Consider the following 14,230-nt stretch of genomic DNA (forward strand, 5'->3'; position numbering starts at 1 on the left):
TTCTTGTGTTTTGGAAGGTGGAGCTCATCTCCATACTCCTCAGTATCCTCTGTCTCTTTGGGATACATAAAATTCCTTCCATCAGGAATGAAGCCAAGTAAGAGCAGACTACACTCTTCAGTTTACACAGTTGGAAGGGCTGCACTGTTTTGTACGAGTAGATATTTACAGCATAACCACTCACACATAATCCAAGGGAGGCTCCCACAGAAAGTCTGTAAGGAGACTGGTGCAGACATTGCCAGTGAGCCTGTGTGAGCACCAGAAGCAGAGTACCTGCAGGAGCACCTGCTAACTGGCTCAGTTTAGAGGATATGTTCACATGGGACAACACTGGGCCAAGGCAGCCAAGCTCATCCTGGCATCCACATCTACTTATTCAAAAGGGACTTGGTTATCCCCACAAAAATCTGCTTTCTACCATGCAGGCACCCATAAAACACCTGCTATTCTGGAATAAAGGTGCAGGCAGGGGGTCGTTGTTGTTGAATTTATATGCATACGCAATAAGTACTACATATCTGGTTTTACCATTCACTTAGGGCAGGGACATAACTGACTCATGCTGCCTGGGTGCTGCAGAGCCTTTTGTACCTCCAAGGATTCCCCTGTACAGCATTGGCCACATCATCACCTAAGTACCTAGAGCCATTGTCTTCTTATTTCAGTAAATAACATCCCAACTCACTTCTCCAAACATGAAACATCTCTGTGCCAATATCAGCTGTCATGAAAGGCTCAAGAACCTTAAAAGCTGAGCAACATGCCAGGGAAGAGAAGTGACTTTGCTATGACAAAATGTACATCCACTGTGAGAGGGTTATGTAGCATCCTGCAGTTCAGAGTAACTGCCTTTCAACTTCTGTAAGTCAAATTCACTGACAGCATCAGCATCGATCCAGAACAAAAGACTATGAATTGAAGTGGTAGGGAAGGAATAATCTCATACTTGTTTGCAATATAGCCTACACACAGTAAGGATTTTGCTTAAAGATTTGTTCCTTCTTGCACCTTCTGTGACATTCTGAATTACAGCACAATTGAAAAATCAATTAAAATGACTACTGAGTAGTTCTTTATCTGCCTCCCAATCATCTTCCTCCAGAAAAGATAATATTTCTACAGTGCATTATACATGAATTAGCCCTGCTGTTCTAAACAGATTAGATCCTTTAGCCTGCAGCTTCAAAAGAAGGGTAAGCAAGCAAACTACGGGTTTTATATAAAGACAAAGTAAGTTATAAATATGTAGTATTACTCTAAAATCTAATCTTTAAGAGTTCTTTTTTTTTCCCCCCTGTGATTTCTGATCTTTATTACAAATGACATGAACCAATACTTCTTTTCTGTTGGTCACCACCCTCCACATACAAGCAGAAGCACACACTGCTTTATCACCCAGCTCTGTCATGCTGTATTCCAAACCTCTCACTGGACGGACAGTAGTGTATGTGGACAAATACATAACAATACATCAAAGTTTTCAAGCACAAGGAAATTACTGCACACTTGAGTTTCTGGGAAGCTCAGATACAGTTTCATAGCTGATGGTTGTCTTGTACTTTTCACTTGGCCACAGACATATTATTGCTCTGATAATTGGGCTCCTGGCGTGTTGAAACCACCACTTAGCCCTGAAGATCAAAGCTGATTGCTTTCTTGTTTGCTCCATCTCATATATCTCTTTTCTTATTCTTTGACTGTGAGTGCTCTGATATCTTTTAATCCATCTTTTATACTGAGTTTGCCATAATAGGACTTCAGCCTATAACTATCTCTGAAGAAGCTCAGATTAACAGAAAAAAAACTACTCATGAGCTTTCAGAATACTTGAACTTCAACCAAAACTTTAAGACTTACATGCTTTCTTCATTCTTACCATGTACTCAGTGAGACTGGAACAACCTCAGCAGACTTACCTAAAACTACCCTTTCCTTTGAAATAATAGGGTGAAGAATGTGAAAATACTAGCCAAAATATCTTGATCAAAGACAAAAGCAAAGAAAATATGAAAGGTACTTCTACCTTGGGATATAGCAGCACATCCACACGCAGAAAACGATACAAAAACCCCCTTAAAATTTGGCTGAGAAGACCTTACTTAGGGCCTTGCATCTCACATAGCCCTCAGAAACTCATCAGATGTATCACACACTGTATTAAAGCCTTTACTATACAGACCCTTTCTGCAGTGATACAGAGAAATTCATACTGCACACAACAATTTGTGGGTAAGAGTTTCACGAGGCTGCTTGGTTTACCTTTTGACTTTGTCTCTAAAGCAGCATGACAACATTTTATACTCACTTTCCAGAGCCAAACATTAAAAGACGTTTCATTTTAATGATCACTTTTTTATACATCAGTGTTATCTCATTTTAATTCTTAGAAAAAAGAAAATACCTTCGAAGTCCCCATCTCTGGCTTTTGCTGCAAGTTCTGAGGATGATATACTTTCTTGACATAAAGCACAGTCTTCCAATGCTGCATTCCTTAAACCATGATTAACTGTAAAACAATTTAAAAAGTACTAGTATTTTTTTCAATTTTCACTTAAAAGATGAATGTTTGAACTTCTGGGATTAGAACACAGTAGCACCTTCTCAGACTTCTTGCTTTTTCTCTACCCTGACACAAACAGATGATTTACAAGTCTCCTATTCTTCTTTGGGATGACAACAGAAATGAAAGATGCTGTTGTCACAAGACATGCAGTCTTCTTACTTCGGCTAATTTAGCTGCATCTACATTTTATTTCCCAATTCTTAACTTGGATCCTTTAATACAAGTAGATTTTGAGAACAATGAGATATTTCTGAGGTGAATCACACACATCAAAGAGAAGCTTCACCCCAAGACTCCTCCTTTTTTCGCTCATTTTGTTTATGCTTACTTTTGTCAATATCATCTTTTTTAATGAAGAATTTATCCATTAGAAATTACATCTATCCAAGTACTATTGATTACTATAAATTTCCCAGTGATAATTCTCTACAGCTCCAGGCTTTTTATTACTCTTATTTGAAGGTTCAGGAGCTCTTGACTTCTCTTTTTAGCAATTCTGTCTAACCCCATTTATTTATTTATTTATTATTTTTTTTAAACAATAAAAACCCCAGTCTATTTTCACATCACGACCAGCTGGCATCAAAAAACTCTTCTGGAAGTTTCAACCAAAAGTAACAGAAGACTGTATTGCATGTTGTGCATCATCCCATTGCAGAATTTGGACTGGAGTGTAGGGGTTTTTTTCTGCTATCTTGATCCAACTTTTAACTACGTTTTTCACATAAAAACCTCAATGCTTTTAAATGAAAATGGGAGAAAAAGTTTTCAATCCTGAGGAAAGGAAGTAGGAAAAAAAAAAAAAGAGCTCTGGTTACTTTCAGATGCTGATAGTTGTAATGATAACAAAGGACAAAGGCAATTGCAGCCTTGCTGGGATGACATGGTTATTCTTAGATAAGTTAGCAGACTTGCCACTTAGAAAATAAGTAATACAAATGATCACAGAGGAAAAAAATATTTTGCCAGTTCATGATCTAGTTCTGGTTCCCTTACTTTAATTATCTAGAATTGGAATGTGGTATTCTTCTATCTTGAAGCCAAATTCTTCAATTTCTTCAAGACAGAACAGATTTCAGCATCTTACTGAGCATTTGCATCTTATAGTCTGTTCTTTGGTAACTTAAAATGTACCCAGTATGAATCCCATGTGGGGAGAAAAAAATAAATCCACAAAGTCCAAACCCTGCATAAATTATGGGCTATAAACTATATGGGCTACAAACACTGTGCTGCTGTTAAATATAGAAATATGGAAACAGCAGATGAGCTCTGAAGACTTTAACTCTTTACTCTCAGTATTTGCCTTAAGACAAACTCTTGTGTTCCTACACTGTGACTTCATCCTGCTTATAGTCTGTTTCCATGGCTCCTTTTAAACTTAGGTGAAATCACCGTGCAGTGAATCCTGTCAAAAAGATAATAATATATTAGGGGAATTCATGTCAAATAGTTTATGGATCCCCACTGTGCTACCAGCAGAAATTCATTATAGAAAACAAATGTTTAGATCTTTTACCTTTCTTCTGCTTTTCCTTGTCTTCTGTTTCAGGTTTGGTTGCCATAACTTCAAACAAGGTCTTTAAGATACTTCTCAGATCACTAGCATAGTTTGTCTGCAGCTGGTCAGCAACACCTTGGAGTTTGAGAAAATGGGTAAATCATTTCTAGACTGTTACACCATTATTAAAAAAGTATTTAAATCTGCCTGTTAGTAGCAGTAATGGCCTCACTTCTTTTTAGGGGATCACTTGGTCATGTTAAGAATAAAAACTGAACATCTGATTAAACTAATTCTCCGTAATGGCCAAGTTACATTCTGGTTTTTATGCTACCTGCAAGCCAATCTCTTCCTTATCCTTTGGCAGGAAATACTGAGATTCATTTTGCATGAAAACAGAAATGTTAAGTCAAATTTCATTCCTGGAACACAACCAAGGTAAAACTGGTGATTGATACAAGTATAAATTCTTCAACACTGCAGGTCTAAGATGTCAGCATCTCTGATTTTCTAAGTTCCAAACATGTAACAGGTCCTTCTAAACCAGACTGCAACTTAGGCTCCAAAAACAGAGTACTGCTGAAACTTCATCTCTAGACCTTTCTACCACAACTTGATGTGCAAAACCCCCCCCCAAAAAAAACCCACCAAAACCAGTTTAATAATTCAGTGATTCTCATACCTGAGATACAGACAAAAAGGCGGTGAATAAGATCATTACTGCCATGAAATCTAGATCTGATCTTCTCTCTTGTGGCAATTTTGGCAGCCTGCAAAGCGAGCTGGATTTCTTCCTGATCGATGTCATCAGATGAACAAGAACTTGTCATTAAACTGCTGTCAGAGAAAAAAGTAATGTAAAGGAAAGTAATGTAAATCTTCACTCAGTTGTTCAGGATGTTCAGCAAATCCTAAAGGATTTATGACTCAGGCAAGACTCTATAGTACCAGAACTAATTGCTGTAAATTCTTGTTGAAGTTAATCAGCACACAACCAATCACCACCACGTTTGATTTTCACTCCGTGACAGCTGCAAGAAAACTTTAAGCAGAAAAATCACTTGTCTGTATTTCACTGCATTTTTCCTTAGCTGCTACAAAGTGCTGTGCCATTTTTCACATTAACTTCTTCTAAAAGCTCAGTCCTGAGACCGTAACTCCACCAAAAATCCTGAAGGGTAATATCAACCTAAAAATGTGAAGGTCAGTTCTGAAATCAACTTGGAAATTTACGAACATGAAAATTATTTGAGAAAAAAAAAAGATATTCTCAATTGTATAACCTTAATATAGCAAGAACAGAATCTAAATATAACTTCACTTAAAAAAATGGAAAGAGCAGCAATAAAATATGATTTACACAGTAGAGGTAGGTTAATTCCCTTATAAATGTAGCATTAGAAATTGCTGAAATGTCAAACTATTGTAAAGAATGGCTCATCAGCTATAAAGAGATTTCAATGTGCCACCAAAAGTCTACTCAAACTTGAAATTTTCTGTTAAAAACCAGATGCCAGACATTCCCACACTTTCACCACCACCATCCCTAACATTTTTCTCTTACAGATAAGAAGTTTGAAACAACCTGAAACAGCAGGGAAGCCTTGGGGAAAATCAAATGTCAGGAATTCAAACATCAGGAATTACCTTAAGTATTTGTAAATCAAGACGTTTAAAACAGGAAGAAATAGCACTTTGTGCCTAAAAACCTTTAAATTTAAATAATAAATAATAATAATAATTAATTTTAAACCTTTAAATAGGACTAGAGCAAAGGTTGCAATTACACTGCAGTCCTAGGGATTCACTGTGCTGACCAAAGAAGACAGGAGTCTTCTGACTCCACAACATTCAAGTCAGAGGGAACACTATTATTGGAAAGACATTAATATATAAGAAATTATAAAAAACTAGACTATTTTACTTAAAATCATACATTTGCTGCCAAAAACTCCAGCACTCTTCAATTTACAGACAACTACCATGTTAAAAGAAGAATTAATAACTGCATGTATAAGTAGCATGTATAACAAAAAAGTAATTTCTAACACATTTTGAGTTCAATCTACTTTTATCAGGTAGAAACATTCACCATCTTGCAGACCCCATCCTTATGGCAGTATGCATGAATAGTTATTTTGGGAGAAGACACAGAGGTAACAGCTATTTATAACAAAATTTTACAGGATATAGTTTTCAAATTCTACCTGTTGGCTCCACAGGTAATCCTTTGAAATTTAAAAGAGAAATAATTATGCCACACAATCTTAAAAGCCCTAGGAAAAACAGACTGAAAATCAGTAAGTACTGGAGATTATTTATTGATAGAAATATCAATGGAAGATGTGTAGCATGAACTGGCCCCTCATTCTTTCAAACAGAGAGTAAAGACTAGGCTTGCAGGAGACTCATTTTGTTCATGTTATCTATTGCTACTAACAAAAGGAAATTGTTGTAAAGAGACGTTATTTCTATGTTTACAGTTCCAGCAGCACCATGACTGACTGGGCTTATCAAAGACACTGAGAACGAAGTGAAAATTCTCTTTCAATTTTCCTTTGTGTTTCCATAGGGGATATAGCAGATATTATAACAGCAAGCCTGTTAGCCTGGAAAGGCCCATGCTCGAGACAATGAAAAGGTCATGTACAAATGAGGCTTATGAAGGAACTAACTGCAAGGCAGGGAGAGCCAGGAAGTGATTCCTGACTCACCAGGGTGTGCAGTAAGAGGATGGATGCCTGTTCACACAAACCCTCTCACATGCAAGGACTTTGCCTTGCAACATGGCCAAATAGGCTCTACTTTCTGTTTTAAGGAAGGATTTTCTTAGTGATGCACACATATGCACCACAAATTGCTCTCCAAGGCAAGCATGGACCTCCTGACAAAGCCAAATGCAGTCTGTGTAATTATATAACCCCAATACAAAGGTCTCTTCAAAACTCCCAGTATACAGCAACTTTAGCGCAGGGGAAAACAGGACCATTGAATCAAGGATGACTTTTCCCTCCAAATCACAGCTGAAGAAATATTTCAAAGGAAGGTGTTAAGTGGGCAGAGAACTGTGAAGAGTGCTTTTCAAGAATATAAGCTGCTTGGTCTTTTGCTGTTTTGCAGAAAGAAAGAAAGGCTCATTCCACAATTCTGACCAATTTTAATAATAATCTTTGCCTTTCTGAGCCTCCTCCAGCTGGGAGGAATGCAGTTCTACCTACTTCTTTCAGGGAATGTGGTTTGACCTACTTCCATTGCAGACTATTCTGTTAGATTTTGTAATGTGTCATTAAGACTGGCTGGGACTGTTCTGTCCTCAAAATCCCCAGCACAGAGCAACTGTGAATTGCTCCAGCACTGTGGGATGGAAGGTCAGCATGTCTGCCCACTCACATTTATGACATAATTTCATATGTAAACATGACATACTGTAAACTACAGTATCCACATACAGGAGGTTCAGAAAAGAGGATATTTTGTACTTGGGATTGCTTGTGCTACTACAAAGCAAAAAAAATTAATGCTTCAGAAAAGTTTAAAACTGGACCTAAGAATTGCTACAGATTTAGAAACAATTACTCTGCCTTTACCAACACAACCAAGTCCGACTTAGACAAAAATGTAACTTAATTCATTTAGTCAAAAATGACTCTCAAAGAACAACTAACAACCATCTGTTCTTTACTTTAACGTATCTCTGTTAAAGAATGCAGCCAAAAATACAATATTGTAGAGACAGTCAGAAATACTGTAAGAACAGAAACACTGCAATTGTTTCAGGTAAACAGCAAAAGAGACAGCTTTTTTTTATATAACAGAGTATCCCAAACAGCAATGACTGCATCCATGCATATTGATTCTCACAATTTTATAAATGGTATTATAGAGAACAAACCTGAAATGGGATCTACAACATGCAGCTTACCTTATTTTTTTTTCCCCCTATAAAGAATACCTTTCCTACTTGGCTTATCTAACATGGATAATTTGGATCAACATTCTCAGCCAATACCAGATGTTTGGAAGCATTTCATTAACGTCAGACTACACTTGGATCTGGAATGTTTCACAGCCAGTATTTGCAGAATCATGTCTACAGCCATACTACTGCTTGAGACAAGTCCTCATTTTCTCAACTATTTGCTTGAAAGGAACCCTGAATAACCCAATGAATTAAGTTACAAAGAGGTAACACCAAAATACACATGGAACTCCCCTTGTGAAACATATATCATATACACAATGCTTATCATGCATTGGTTTTTCAGACTGTAAAAATATTGCAAAGCTAACATATCTGAAGGTGAATATAAAGAAATAAGATGTTATGTCAAAGGTTGATTCCAAACAGTAAATCAGCTTATACCTTATAAAGGAACAGATACCCTGTGGCTGATGAAATGAATTAGCTTTTTACTTAGCTTGGCTGCTGCCACCATTTTAAAATTAAAATTAATTTATTACATTAGAAGAGTCATAAGATTCTTTCAACATTTCAAGGTGTATCTCTAGAATGGTTGCCTGGTCTCAAGGCTTTACTGTGAAATTTAGCCAAATGCGTAAAAGCAAACAAAAGCCGATAATGTAATTATACATAATATAATCTCTCACCAAGATGCAATCTGCTTTATAGCTTTTGTGTTCCAAAGGACACTTCTGAGCCAGTTTAAGTAGCAGCACTCATATATAATGGAAAACAGGACTGTGAAACAAGAAGGTTATGACTGATATTTTCAGAAGACAGACATTTTAGGTAACCATCTGTGATACTGTAGGCTTTGGGCTGTGTTTGTTGGTCATTGACACTCATCCAAAACCAGTGAAAGCAGCAAAGTCTAAAACCAAACAACCAAAGTCAACCAATTCAGCCTTGGTCCAAATTTAAATATTTTATGTTTGTGCTCAAAATATAGCAACAGCTGTAGAAATCTCTGTCCACTCACAGATGTCTCCTTTCAAATTTGTCTAGAAATGTTTGGTTCTTTAAACCTGAAATCTGCTCTGCATGAATGCAGAATGTATGAGATTCTCTGAAAGAATTTCTCATTATTCACAAACCAATCCTCAGAGTATCTTAAAAATGCATTAAATATACAGCAGTGACAGACAAAAAGAATTTAAAAGCTCTATGTTTCAAATACAATGAATACAAAAAATCAACTGAATTATGTTTTCAAATTAATCACAAAAAACTTTAAAAAAAACATGGTTTGGTTTTGTTTCTTTATCTTTCAAGATCTTGAATCAAAAGTAATAGAGGGTCACTTCTTGCAAAGAAGAAAGCCCAAATGACCCATTCTACTCTATACCACAGAATCAGAGAGAGCTTGGAAGAGAGCTTGAAGATTACCCAGCTCCAACAGAAATATGTGATGCAATTATGTCACCAAATTAAAAAGGAAATTAAGATCACCATTTAAGTCTCTGATTTCAGGTCTTCAATGACAACTGATTTTCAGGAAAAGATCTCAGAAGACTGTCAGTGGTACCTGTAAACACAGGGCTCAAGTTTCAGCCACACAAATTCATCCCAACTAAGTCTAAAAAGAAAACTCTGCAACAATACTACAAATGCTTACTAGAAAAGCATTAACACATAATCCAGTGACCAACCTTACCATCTATGTTATCCAAATACCTGTGACATCAGGGATTCCCATTCACTTCCTCTGGAAATCTCCAGCAAACTACACAAGCACGGGCAGAAGTAGAATGTAACTCTCTGCAACAAAACAGGTAACACCTTCCTGCTGTAGTGGGAATTTAAAGCTGGTCAATCTACTTGACAGTGAATTCAAAACCCATGCATTAAATGGTACCATTCTGATGCATTTTAAGACCAAGGTGCTCTCTAGGAATGTTTGGTAAGTGCTGTACAGCAGCAGGTGAGACACTTGACAGTAGAGAAATGTGAAAACTTTGCAAAAAGTTTTCTGTGATTTCACACATTGCTAATGTTCTACACCCAGAAGGACATTACAGTTATAAACCATGTTGGAAGTTTTTATAAAGGGTCTGCAGCCCAATTCTTAAATATAAATTAATGTTCATTTAAAAATTGATGAGAGACTGTCTACAAATTATAAAGAAGTGCAGTTCTTTGGACTTAAATGATATAAATTCATTTGCATTAGTTGCCTTAACAAATCTCTCATGTCCATTATTTAACACCACATGTATTGAATAAATAAAGATATATACATCTGTAGGTGTCTCATATATGTGAATTTCCCCATATACACAGGTACATTTAGAATACTCTCATTCTTAAAATATTTCTCAAAACATTACCATGAGCTCACCAATTCTCATTTTTTGCTCATACAGAGTTTAGCATCAAGGCCACCTTATGCTCTGTGTACAATATGAATAACATACACTTTTTATTCCATCTACTATATTAAATAAGAACTTTTTCATCCTTATGGTAAATGAAAAAAAACCAAACCAAAATGTTTGCAGGCAAGTCTATGTTATTGATTGCATACAATTTCTACAACAACTTTGGCAAGTTGGTGCACTGCTCGCACTGACATTTGTGTAGGCTGTAACTGGAAATCTCACCACTAACCTGTCAGCCAAGATATTACTCTTACTCTTCTACTTCAGAAGGGCTGAAGTGAGCTCTGGGTTCCAATTTGCTAAAAAGAACAAACAGCAATTCCAAAGGCCATGCAAAGGTTCAAATAGTTCAGGGAATACAAAGGTTGCATACATGAGGAATCACAAGAGGAAAATTATAGGAGTTTAGGTTAAGAGATATGTCATTCCCATATTAGTAACAAAATACCCCAAATCTACTTCTCATCCCACTTTCTGCAATACCTCTAGTATTTCTTTTTGGATACTCTCACAAGAAACACAATACACAGTAGGCCAAAACCTGCTGGTTTCTAAAATGTGCTAGTTTTGATATGGTTGGAAGAGAAACTGTGAGAATCATGGCTTCTTAGAATTATGTTAAGTGAAGTGGGTGGCTACACACTCAATTTTAGAGTCACTTAAACCCAAACCAGAATATTATATGCTATTATTTAGGTAAGAGTATATAGGTTTTTTAGCTAAGGACTGTTTTAAGGAATGACCCCAGAAGCTACATTTAAAAAAGCTTCAATGCAGAACTTTGTTTCTTGTCTTTCAAACCCTAGTATTTTATTAAGTCAAGGGTTTTAAAATATAACCCCTTAGCTATTTCCTCTCTCTTTTAAGAGAAACTGCTGAAGAGGGTGAAAAAACCCCACCAATCAACACACCCACCCTTACAGCACAGCAAGGCTTCAGAACTTTATCTTGAGAAACAAATAATATAACTGCATGCAAATCCCTCTAGCTAGGGATCACCAAAAGAACTGGACTAGACTAGAGAACAGTATTATCCCATGTATGAGCAATGTCCAGCTCCATTCACAAGGCATGTGCTAGAAGCACCATCTGCTGTCAACCTTCTGAATTCTTCAGTGGGGGAATTACTTTTCCTACACTGGAAGATTTGCAGAAACCTGTCTTTAGCTTCTCTTGCCTCTTGCAGAGGTGGGCAATTCGAGGTTGGTTCATTAAAACAAGGAATTTGGCATTATCCATATGTCCTAGGTGGCATCTTCAGTCAGGAAAAGGTCCTGAGCATTGAACTCTTGAATTTGAAATCAACAGCAAGAACTTCTCCCCAGACCCCAGCAACTTCCGTAGCTCCCCACTCTGCTGGAAGAACATCTTGAATGTTTCCTCAGCTGTTCAGACCTCAAACTGCAGAGCATTCTCACTTGGACTTTGCAAAACCCACAGCTGTTAAAGCAGCATCTTGCTAAACAGACCCGCTCTTAACTCAGCCTGGAGAACTTATGGCTTACTCAAACTCATTAACACTCTGGAATGGGTTTTCAGATGAATGCAAAGATACAGAATTTCAAATGGAAATTAAAATAAACAACAGTGACAGTGCAGAATTTATCAACTTTAACAGTGCTCTCTCCCAAACAGCTTTTTTGTTCATTATAGATAAAGCTTCAATAAGTGTGTATATGAAAAAAAACAAACCTAAAGAGCATTAGTAATCAACATTGGTGCTTTCTAACCATCAAATTTAATGTCAGATACTTCCAAGGCACCACATTTACTGCTTTTCCTAAAGCTTAAGCTAAAAAGGGATAAAACCTGCAAGATTAAGTTATTGTGAAATTCAAGAAAAAACAGAAGGGAAAAAAGAAGAAGTTTGTTTGTTATATTGCTTGGGTTCTACTATGACTTTTTTCAATTCCACCATGACATTTTTTCCACCACTTTCTTGTAATCAAACTTGCATTTAAAGCTCTCAATCATTCCCTCACACTGCAAAAGGATAAATAAAATGAGATTAGAGAACAAAAATATTTAAACATCAAAAATATATACTGAACTGGAAAAAGTGGAAGTGAAAACCACAAATAGTATAGGACCTAAGATGAAATGGTATGTAAAACCAGCTCTGGTACCCAAGACAGGGAGAGAGTTATATCAGTCCCAGCTTTTATACTTTATGCAGAACTTGACAAAGGTCAGGCAGAACTTGGATACATGATACAAATATTTCAGGACAAAGAGTAATTTTATACAGCTCATGAACAATATCCTCTGCCATAGGAAAGCCACAGTTCTGCATGGCATTGCTACAAGTGAATTAATTAATTTAGCATCCAGTTCCTGCAGATCCACTCTTGACTTGCAACTCCTGTGTGTGGCAGAAATGCAGATGGAGACACAGCTTCAAAAACACTTCCCAGTATAAGGAACTTGGAGGGACAGGGAAACAGTAGCACAAGGTTTTCATATTGTTTCCATCAGCTCCCTCAAAAAATAATACAGAACGAGCAGCAGAAGTATTAATGCATCCTAGGGTCTAGGAGAATCCCACAAAATTTCCATATCCAGATGTAGAAAAGCTAATTAAAGTATTAGGCTGAACCTTAACATTTTAATTAGAAAAGATAACTTTCTCTTTATTTTTCACCTTCAATATTACTGTAAGTTTGAGGAAATCCTTTCTTTTTTCCTCCAATCTATTTGTGGTTTTACAGTGTATCTTTAGGCATGGACAAAAACTCTGCAAAAACTGCAGTTACTATAGTGATTTTAATTACACATAATCTGAAAACTCCCAAACATGCTATTCTAAGGGTTTTACTGGGGAAAAAAACCCTAATCTGTAAAATAAAACCTAATTTCTGAAAGCTAGTAATTTTGTTCTATTACTATCACAGGGAACACCAAGTGACATTCAACAGCAGATTTTTTTACACATCACTAAAATGAAAATGATTATAATTGTGGCCAAATGACTAAAAATGAAAATTGCAGCTGAGCTATGTAGAAACAAGAACACAAGCCCATTATGATCACTTTGTGTCAGTCTCCAGCCATACGGTATGTTTGATATGCCACTCGGAATACAGCCCCCAAATGGCAAATTGTGGGGTGTCTACCAATTCTGCCAGAACAGTCTTATTGCCTCTGCCACTGATGTTAGTCAGCCTAAAATACTGCCCTATTTCACTTGATTTATACAGAGACCAATATATTCTATATTTACTTCAACATTTTAACACCTCTAAAATATGAAATGTATAATTTTAATAGGGAAAGACCAAAAATCTTCCAACAACTGAATTTTCACCTTCCCACTGTAAAAAGCACTTGTTAACACTAGCTGCCTGGGTTATTCCTCAGAAAAAATAAAATCTGCATTCAGTTACTTGTTACTAAAGACGAAGATATGCATAAAAGATAAAATACCTTGCAGAATACCCTAAAAAGGAACACTGTTACTTAGAAAATGCTGCACCATTTGGAGATGTAATTTTTTTTTGTCTTGCAGGGTGAAGAACAAGATAGGCATGAAACGCATCAAGAAGAATTCTGGCGGTGAAAACCCAGAGACATCTGCTTCAGTCACATATGTCTTGCTGACTAAAATCAGAAGCAAAAGCTGACAGACCTCATCAACACTGACTTTTTTGTTTTGCTGGTGCTGCTCAGCTGGTTGTTGGGGCAAGGGACTTAGCAGCTGAACAAAAAGACTGTATACAGCAACCTATTTCTGACTGTATTAACACTGCCCTCACACTCCTTGAGTGACAGCTGTGCATAAAACAGCACAGACTGTCACTGCCTCAGAGACACGCACAGTTTGCAGC

At 36.7% G+C, this 14,230-nt stretch overlaps 1 protein-coding gene across 8 annotated transcripts in view; it reads right to left on the reverse strand.

The window, feature by feature from the left end:
* The window catches only part of ZFYVE28 (zinc finger FYVE-type containing 28), a 145,960-nt gene that overhangs the window by 12,102 nt on the left and 119,628 nt on the right, over positions 1-14,230 (reverse strand). For 4 of the 8 annotated variants that reach the window (XM_023925626.2, XM_023925628.2, XM_086888993.1 and 1 more), the window contains 3 exons: positions 4,750-4,901; positions 4,086-4,202; positions 2,405-2,509 (listed from right to left, as the gene is read on the reverse strand). In XM_023925626.2, the coding sequence (XP_023781394.2) occupies positions 2,405-2,509; positions 4,086-4,202; positions 4,750-4,901 (374 nt within the window). Of the gene's footprint in view, positions 1-2,404; positions 2,510-4,085; positions 4,203-4,749; positions 4,905-14,230 lie in introns of all 8 variants that reach the window. The other 4 variants (XM_023925625.2, XM_023925627.2, XM_086888992.1 and 1 more) reach the window with 1 other exon arrangement.

Source organism: Cyanistes caeruleus, chromosome 5 (assembly GCF_971803275.1).
Source record: "Cyanistes caeruleus chromosome 5, bCyaCae1.hap1.1, whole genome shotgun sequence".
Lineage (NCBI taxonomy): Eukaryota > Metazoa > Chordata > Aves > Passeriformes > Paridae > Cyanistes > Cyanistes caeruleus.